Source organism: Triticum aestivum, chromosome 7B (assembly GCF_018294505.1).
Source record: "Triticum aestivum cultivar Chinese Spring chromosome 7B, IWGSC CS RefSeq v2.1, whole genome shotgun sequence".
NCBI classification, from domain to species: Eukaryota; Viridiplantae; Streptophyta; class Magnoliopsida; order Poales; family Poaceae; genus Triticum; species Triticum aestivum.
The window spans coordinates 148,853,538-148,862,067 of record NC_057813.1 but is presented as its reverse complement, the minus strand read 5'-3'; the positions used below and the strand labels follow the sequence as shown (position 1 = coordinate 148,862,067).

General features: G+C 42.5%; 1 protein-coding gene across 1 annotated transcript; it reads right to left on the bottom strand.

Annotated features, from left to right (window-relative positions):
• Positions 1–4,710: 4,710 nt before the first annotated feature.
• On the bottom strand, positions 4,711–7,956 carry LOC123159830 (uncharacterized). Its single transcript, XM_044577646.1, has one exon. The coding sequence runs from the start codon at positions 7,802–7,804 to the stop codon at positions 4,883–4,885; it is 2,922 nt and encodes a 973-aa protein (XP_044433581.1). The 5' UTR covers positions 7,805–7,956; the 3' UTR covers positions 4,711–4,882.
• Between the last annotated feature and the right edge of the window lie 574 nt (positions 7,957–8,530).

Sequence of the window (8,530 nt, the reverse complement as noted above, 5' to 3'; positions counted from 1 at the left end):
CTAACAATAAGAGTTTGATATTTCTTTTCGGGAGTCGGAAGGGGAATCAAAACCTCCAATAGTGATCGTCGTAATTCTTTCAATAGAGTTGATACTATTCACTTGGTTTTGTTTCTTTGGAAAATATATTGTATGCTCATTACCATTAATATGAAAAGTGAACTTGCTTTTGTTGCAATCAATAACAGCCCATACAGTATTTAAAAAAGGTCTACCAAGAATAACCAACATATTGTTGTCCTTAGGCATATCAAGAATAACAAAGTCTGTTAAGATAGTAACATTAGCAACTACAACAGAAACATCCTCACAAATTCCAATAGGTATAGCGGTTTTTATCAGCCATTTGCAAAGAGATTTCAGTAGGTGTCAACTTACTCAAGTCAAGTCTTCTATATAAAGAAAAAGGCATAACACTAACACCAACTTCCAAATCACACAAATCAATTCTAACATAATTATTTTTAATAGGGCATGGTATAGTAGGAATTCTTGGATCTCCTAGTTTCGGAGGTACTTTCCCTTCGAAGGAATAGCTTGCAAGCATGGTGGAGATTTCAGCTTCCGGTATTTTTCTTTTATTGGTGACAATATCCTTCATGTATTTAGCATATGGAGGCATTTTCATACTTTCAGTCAAGGGTGTGCGCAAATACAAAGGTCTAAGCATTTCAACAAAGCGGTTAAAAGCCTCCTCATCTCTGTATTTTACAGCGGGTTTTTGAACCCAAGGCTCTCTTTCTTTATCAAATTTTCTAGCAATGAAGTCCTTTTTGTCATATCTTTTATTTTAAGGAGGTGCGTTATCAAGATTAATTGTAGGTTCTATTTCTATATCATTATCAGATTCTTTATTATTGTCTCATTGATTATCAATGTGATCATCATTGGCATCGCCATTTTCATCATCACTACGTATATGTTCATTATCAGACTGTGTCTCAGCATCAGAAATAGAAACATCTTTAGAATTCTGAGAAGGTTTTTTATGACAAGTTCACAGGATGCATGCAAAGTTCTATCCTTATTCTTTTTCTTCCTACGTTAACTAGTACATCATTATTAATTCTCTGAGAACCTTACTCAATTCGTTTAGGATGACCTTCAGGATATAGAGGATCCTGAGTCGTTTTACCTCTAGTCATTACTCTAACAACATGATTGTTCATTTTATTGTTTCTCATTAAGCAAATCATTTTGTGATTTAGCAACTTGTTCTAATTGTGTTTGAACCATAGATGAGTGCTTACATAATCCTTTAACATCATTAACAATTCTAAACATCATATCACCCAAGCGTTCAACCATAAAAGCATTGTGTTTCATTTGATCACTTATGTATTTATTGAAGTTTTCTTGCTAAATAATGAAATTATCAAATTCATCCAAGCATAGACTAGGAGATTTATTATAAGAAATGTCACCCTCATCAAATCTATAAAGAGAATTTACCTCCACTACCTATGTCGGGATTTCAAGTTCATGTATTTCTTCAATACAATAGGTGGTAGATTCTTAACGTCTTCAGATTTAATACCTTTCTCCTTCATTGATTTCTCTGATTCTTACATATCTTCTGGACTGAGGAATACAATACCTCTTTACTTCAGAATCGGTTTAGGCAGTGGCCAAAACCCACCGGCGAGATGCAACCCAGCTTGGTATGTAATAGTTGCAACAAGGATGGCAAACCATAAAAGGTATGTCTGCAACTTCCCCAAGTCATCTTTCACATTATTAACAGTGCTTGATGCGCCATTTCTGAATGAATGTTGTCCATCATACTGTAATCGTGTCACCTGTCCAATGGATCTACTGCAACTATACATAAAGGAGTTTAGCTTCAAGACCAGCTTATTCTGCTCTCCTTCCATCCACTTGATGCACTTCCTCATAAATTCCGGCTTAGGCACTATAGGAGCAACCCATTGAATGTTGAGGTAGAGTAGGACTGACCAAAAAGTGGGAACACAAAGATTAGATGTATGGATTTTCCTGTGACTCCCTATGACATAAGTAGCCGTAAGACTGATCAGAATCCACAACCGAATTACATTTGACATGTCAATACAATTCACTCCCGTTTTACTAAGAAGCATGATGATGATGACAATGGATCCAGAAAAGGCAGTTTTATTTAAGAACATAAACGCGTTGAAGCCGAGGGGCTATTTGTCTCGAAGCACCAGGTCACCAACAATGTGGCTACCCTTGTTATCATACCAGTAAGATCTGCCACCTGGTGGACTTAACCCTGCAGTATATGTCTTTGTTGCTGCCAATGTAGCGGCAACCAGCAAAAAACCGTGATTCTGCTCCAGTGCCTCCTTTTCATCTTGGATACCAAAAGAGGCTTTGCCCCACTTTATATATAAAGCAAACCGCCCAAGCAACAGAGAACACAAAAGTTCATGTTTTATGTAGCTCATCTTGGATAGCAGCATCTAGCTCATGTTTTATGTACCACCTTCTATTGAAAATGTGTGCTATAGAATCTTCTTGGAACCTCTGGATGTCCCAAAATATTTCTCCAAGCCATTCAGGAGCTCTGGAGGAAGAATACTACATGAAGTCCAACATACGTGAAGATGCCAACAAGTAATACCCAGATACAAACGGATGTTCTGACCTCCCTGCGGTTCCCGGCAGCATAGGCCCCCACAAGTCCGAGCAGGTCAAGCAGCAGCGCAAACTGCAGCGAACGGAGCCATTGCATTCTGTCTCAGCTCCCTGACCAGGATCAGGATCAGAACAATGAAGGATGTAATGAATGCAGTAGAAGAACATCCTGTACCGCTTGGTGCGGCTAAGAAACATGACAACGTCACTGGCAAGGTAGCCTTGCTGGTTATCTGGCCAGAGACCACCCGGTTGTGCCAGCCCCGCCTGGTAGGTGATAGTGGCCGATAAAGTTGCCAGCAGGATCAAGTACTTCCTCAGTTTCCATAGAAACTTTGCTTCATCAGCACTACTCGGTGTTTGGTCATCATACTGATGTTGTTGTTGCTGACTTGCTGTATTTTGTGGTTCATGACCATTACCAGGGTGTGGCTCGGACTCCATGACCATGAGCTCATAGAACCAAAGCAAATCTCAACTAAGAATTTGAAGCCTGAAGATTGCCGCGTTCATCTGTCTTGCTTTGGATTCAGAATATTCCCAGGTTCTGGTCCTTGTTATTATTTCCAGAAGTTAAGAGGGTGTGAAGAAAACAAACAGTGAAATCAAATCAAATGACAAATTTACAGACAGAAACAGTCAAAGGATATTAGAAAATAGCTTCAGATTTAGCCATTCAGAAACGACCATGCTATCGTCAAAAATGAAAAAGAAACAGAAAACTAAGTGTTTCCATTTGGTTATTCCTAGTCGATTCCCAGCTTTGTGTAACAGTTGCAAAGCATCTCTTGCAGTGGCCCAGCATAAACAGTAAAACGGGTTTGAATCCTGTAATGCGGTATTTCTATGCTTATTATGTAAGAGTATTCCTTGTCCTTGTTCAGGAATGTGTGCTAATCACTGATATGACCTTTTTTAATTATTATCTCTCGCTGATTATAAGCTTCTTTTGTCCCTTTGATGAAATCATCTTCAAAACACTAATTGTGACATTTGCCATTTGTCTGCAGTATTTATTTTCTCAATCTTGCACAAAGTAGACAGTTCCCGCTTGCTCTTGTCTTTTAGTTGACCTGGTTGGTCCTGAGCTTATTGTTGATAGCAGCATCTAATCTTAATGTCAGAGAATCTGCTTCCAGATTACATATGGCGCAATATTTAAGTCTCATTTTCCAACTATAAGATCTAATACCATGGGCGTACATTTATTAGATATTCCGATTTTAAAATAAATTATAAATTATGAGATATCAAACTAACCCCTAAAAAGGAACCATATGTATTAGCTTAATTATAAATCATCTTATTTCCAGTCAAGAAGTGCTGTATGTTCATCCCTCTAATTGCTTTAAAGCCATCCCGGTACATAGATCGCGTGATCCAAACATATTGGTACAGCTATTCTCAACCAAGCTTTCAGATTACTTGTCATTTATCAATTTTTAAGGGAATAATGTATTAATATACTTTACAACTGCACAGTGAGCCTTGTGCACACTCCCATGATCTACTCCTCCCCCCCCCCCCCCCCCCCCCCCCCCTTGAAATTTTATTTGTAAAAACAGAGAAAGTGCAGTATGTAGAAATATTGCATACTACCCAAAATAACCTCATACCTGAACATCATCTACACACAAGAACAGGAGAACTCAACTCAAGAGTCCAATGGAGGTATCAGTGTTCCAGTGCTGGTTAAATGCTAGTTACACCGCGCTGCAGTAATACACTGAATTGCGTCATTTTCAAAGAGACTATTTAGCTAAAATTACATCCTCACTTTGTAACGTCACTCCTAATTATCTCTTTCAGTATCGTTCCAAGGATTGAGAGTATCTATGCAGGCTGTTTTGCCCCTCTCCACTAGGTGGTTATTCTGGTGTTATTGCAAATTTGGATATTGTCAGTTAGCATTCTCTACCACTAATAAATATTGGCATATTGCATTCCTGGGTTATCATATGATCTGCATATTCGTGTAGGCAAACAATTTTCACTTCATGAGGTAATTCCACAGATTGTTAACTAAGAAAGAAGAGCCACTTCACACCTCACAGTTGTCATTTGTATTATCTTTTGCTCACATTCAAAGAATGCACCAAATAATACTACATAATGGCCTTGAGCAAGAATAAAACACAAATTGAAACTTTGGAGGTTGTGTCTATCATCTCATGATAGACTGAACAAATGCCACAACTGAGACTACTCTTACACAGGCACAGGACTTTGTCCTGGTTCCCCATCAGATGGTTGATTGCTTGAATCAGTTGCAACCGAAGCAATTTTTCAGACACCCCACCCACTTTTCCCACTTCTCCTTCACTAACCTTGCCACTTCGTCAAATGACAATAAGACATGAATGACGATGTAGATGATCACGGCAATGACGAGTGCAAAAATGTACGCAGATGTCTTAAACTTCCTGCAGCTGCCCGCGGCATATGCCCCAAGTAAACCAAGCAATCCCAATACCATTGCCGTTTTCATAACAAGAAGAGATCTCTTGTACTTGCTTATTGTGTTGTTCAGTAGGAGGCTGACCATGACCATTGAGGCCATGAATGCTGTGGCATTGCAGTAGAAGAATACCTTGTACCGTGTTAAGTTGGTATCATGGAGGATTGGGTCACCTGCAAAATGGCCATCCCGATCATCAGGCCAAACTCCTCCTGGCGGGAGCAGACCAGCTTGATATGTGACAGTGATTGCAAGAGTCCCAATCATCATTAAATCTTTGCGCCATTTATGCTCCCGTGTGCTTCTCTTGCGATCCGTAGATGTATCTTGGTGCTCTAAAATTTTATAGCTGGCCATTTGTCCTTTGAACATCCGCACCATCAGTTTATTCACCTTGTCTTTTGCATATACTAGAACCATGACTTGAATCATGACATAGACAAACACAGCAACAATGACAAGAATGACATAGGCAGATGTTGACACTTTTCTGCAGCTTCCAGCGGCAAAAGCACCCATGAGGCTGATCAGATCAACCAGTACACATGCACGCAGCGCATAGCACTTCAGACCTCTGTCGCATAGCCTCTTGCTAACAAGCAATAGAATAACGGCCAGGGACGCCATGAAAGCAGTGGCATTGAAGTAGAAGAACACCCTATAACGGTTTCGGAACTCGTCACGAAACACTGAGTTACCTGCTCGGTGGCCGTTGTTGTCAGTCCAAAAGCCACCTGGTGGGCTTATGCCAGTTTGGTATGTGATAGAAGCTGCTAGAATAGCGAGCAACATCAGAAACTTGCGCCTCTTCTGCAAATCTTTTTCTTCAGTAGCAAGTTCAGAAGGACCAAGATTTTGGGAGGATTCTGGTATGGAAGCCTCTATATCCTCTATTATCTTCTCCACTGGTGCCTTGAGAATTCGAGGTACATATATAGTGTGAAGTGCCACATAGGCGAAAACCAGGAGGACTAGGATGAACACATAAATGGATGTTGAGAACTTCCTGCTGCTTCCAGCAACATAGGCTCCCATGAGACCAAAGAGAACCACTGCCATTGCTGTTTGCAGTACATTACGCTTCATGGCATGAAGGGTAATCTGCTGACTCTGGAGCAGGATGATGATGACCAAAGAGGCTACAAATGATGTGGCATTGCAATAGAAGAATGCCTTGTAGCGCTTGGGACTGATGACCTCCAAAATTGGATCACCAGCAGTATGCCCATCACTACTATCTGTCCAAAAGCCTCCTGGGGGATTCAGCCCAGCTTGGTAGGTGACTGTGGCAGCAAGGATGCCGAGCAATAGAAGGTATGTGCGCAACTTCTGTAGACCATCCTTATCCTTATCATCACCATCAGGGTTTGGAATGTCGCCATTGTTTGATTGAGGCTGTTTGTCAGATTCTGACGGGGTCATGAAGAAATCTTTCAGCTTCTTAAGCAGTTTATCCCACTTATCTTCCAGACATGTGATGGTATTTCCGACACACCCCGGCTTGGGCATAACAGGTCCGATGAACTTAATGATGAGGTAGAGAAAGACTGCGCCAACAAGTGCAAAGACATAGATCGATGTATGGACCTCTCTGCAACTTCCGGCAGCATATGCCCCCATAAGCCCAAAGAGGCTAACTAGCACACACATCCGCAGAGCATTTGACTTGACAACATGATCCAACGCTGTTTGACTGAGGAGCATGATGATGATGACGAGTGATCCAGCAAAAGCAGTGGCATTGCAATAGAAGAAGGCCTTGAATCGGCGTGGGTAGTGATCTCGCAGCACCGGGTCACCAGGAATGTGGTTATTGTTATCATCAGACCAGAAGCCACCTGGAGGACTTAGCCCTGCGACATAAGTCACGGTTGCTGCCAGTGTGGCAAGAACCAGCAAGGAGCTGCGATTTCTTTCAAGATGTTCCACTTCTTCCTCTCTCTTCTTGTCTGCAGCCTCTTTCTCCTTTTTCTTCTTCTCTTCTTCTTCTTCTGCTGCTGCTGCTGCTGCAAGAACCTGCTCGGAGCTGCCATTTCTTTCAGGTTCTTCTATCTTGATTGAATTCACTCCCTCATCGGCTACCCTCTCTGCATTTGAAGCCTTTTTCTCATCTGGTTTTGATGACGTGAAAATGTGCCCCAGAGTTCCCTTCCAACGTTTCTTGACACCGGATAGAAATTTTCGCAGCTGCTCAGGCGCCAGGTGCTTGAAGAACACCACATGGAGTGTGACGTAGGCGAAGATGCCAAGGAGTAACACCCAGATGTAAACAGAGGTCCTCACCTCCCTGCAGCTCCCAGCGGCGTAGGCCCCCATGAGACCCAGCAAGCCCAGGATCATGGCGAACTGAAGCGCGCGGAGCCAGACCGGATTCCGGCTCACCTTCCTCACCAGCAGCAGTATGAGCACCATGAGCGAGGCCCCGAACGCCGTCGTGTTGCAGTAGAAGAAGACGTGGTACCGCCTGGGGTAGCTGGACCTCATCACGATGTCGCTGGCGACGCGGCCCTTGTTGCTCTCCTGCCAGACGCCGCCCGGCGGGGCCAGCCCCGCCTGGAACGTGATGGCCGCCACGAGGATGGCCATCAGCACCAGGTACTTCCTCAGCTTCCACACGAGCTCGGCCTCGTCGGCGCCGGCTGGCTGCTGCGGCGGCGGCTCGACGGGAGCGTTGCCGGCAGCTGCAGGGGCATGGCCATTGCCGTTCTGCTCTCCGGAATCCGCCATGGGTCTGAGATTCCTTTGCAAATCTCTGGCTTCTCTCTACAGATTGTAGCTCATGTGGGTTTGCAAGATTGAGGTGAACTAGTAAACGGCGCTGGTCTTTGTCGAGTGTTCCACAGTTCCACTGCACAGGAAGGGGGGAGTGGGCAAGATGAAGAAATATCCCCATGGCCGAAAACGTGGACTGTTTCAAATGGCCGAAGCTTCGCCGTTGTGGCCATAAAAGCGCAGCAGTCTTTTTTCTGCAGTCCACCCCTAGTCCGTCCTAGCTTCATACAGCATCTTTACTACACTCCAAGTCCCTCCAACCTACTCCCGTTCGGAATTACTTATCTAGAACAGGTAATTCCGAACGGAGGAAGTAATTTGGAGCAGCAGAAACTTATGTGGGCAAAATGTGTGCTGAGTTCAGATAATCAGATTACAGCATATTTACTAGTACAATAAAAACATATTTACTACATCCATGCCAACCGAATTGCAATAGGATAACTTGCAGTAGTACAGTACAACATCCGTCCTGGTTTATTGATCTCATTGTATTTTCTGCCAAATTTTGACCATAAATTTAACTAACAAAATGTTTATGCATGTCATCAATAATTATATCATTGAAAACTATATTCAAATACGAATCCAGCGATATAATTTTTGTTAACATGCGTTAACATTTTGTTACTTAAATACTTGATCAAAATTTGGCATAAATTTCAAATGGAACCAATAAAC

What these genes read in the sequence shown, in the direction of transcription:
- LOC123159830 (XM_044577646.1), bottom strand. Translation starts at nt 7,804, where the DNA reads ATGGCGGATTCCGGAGAGCAGAACGGCAATGGCCATGCCCCTGCAGCT.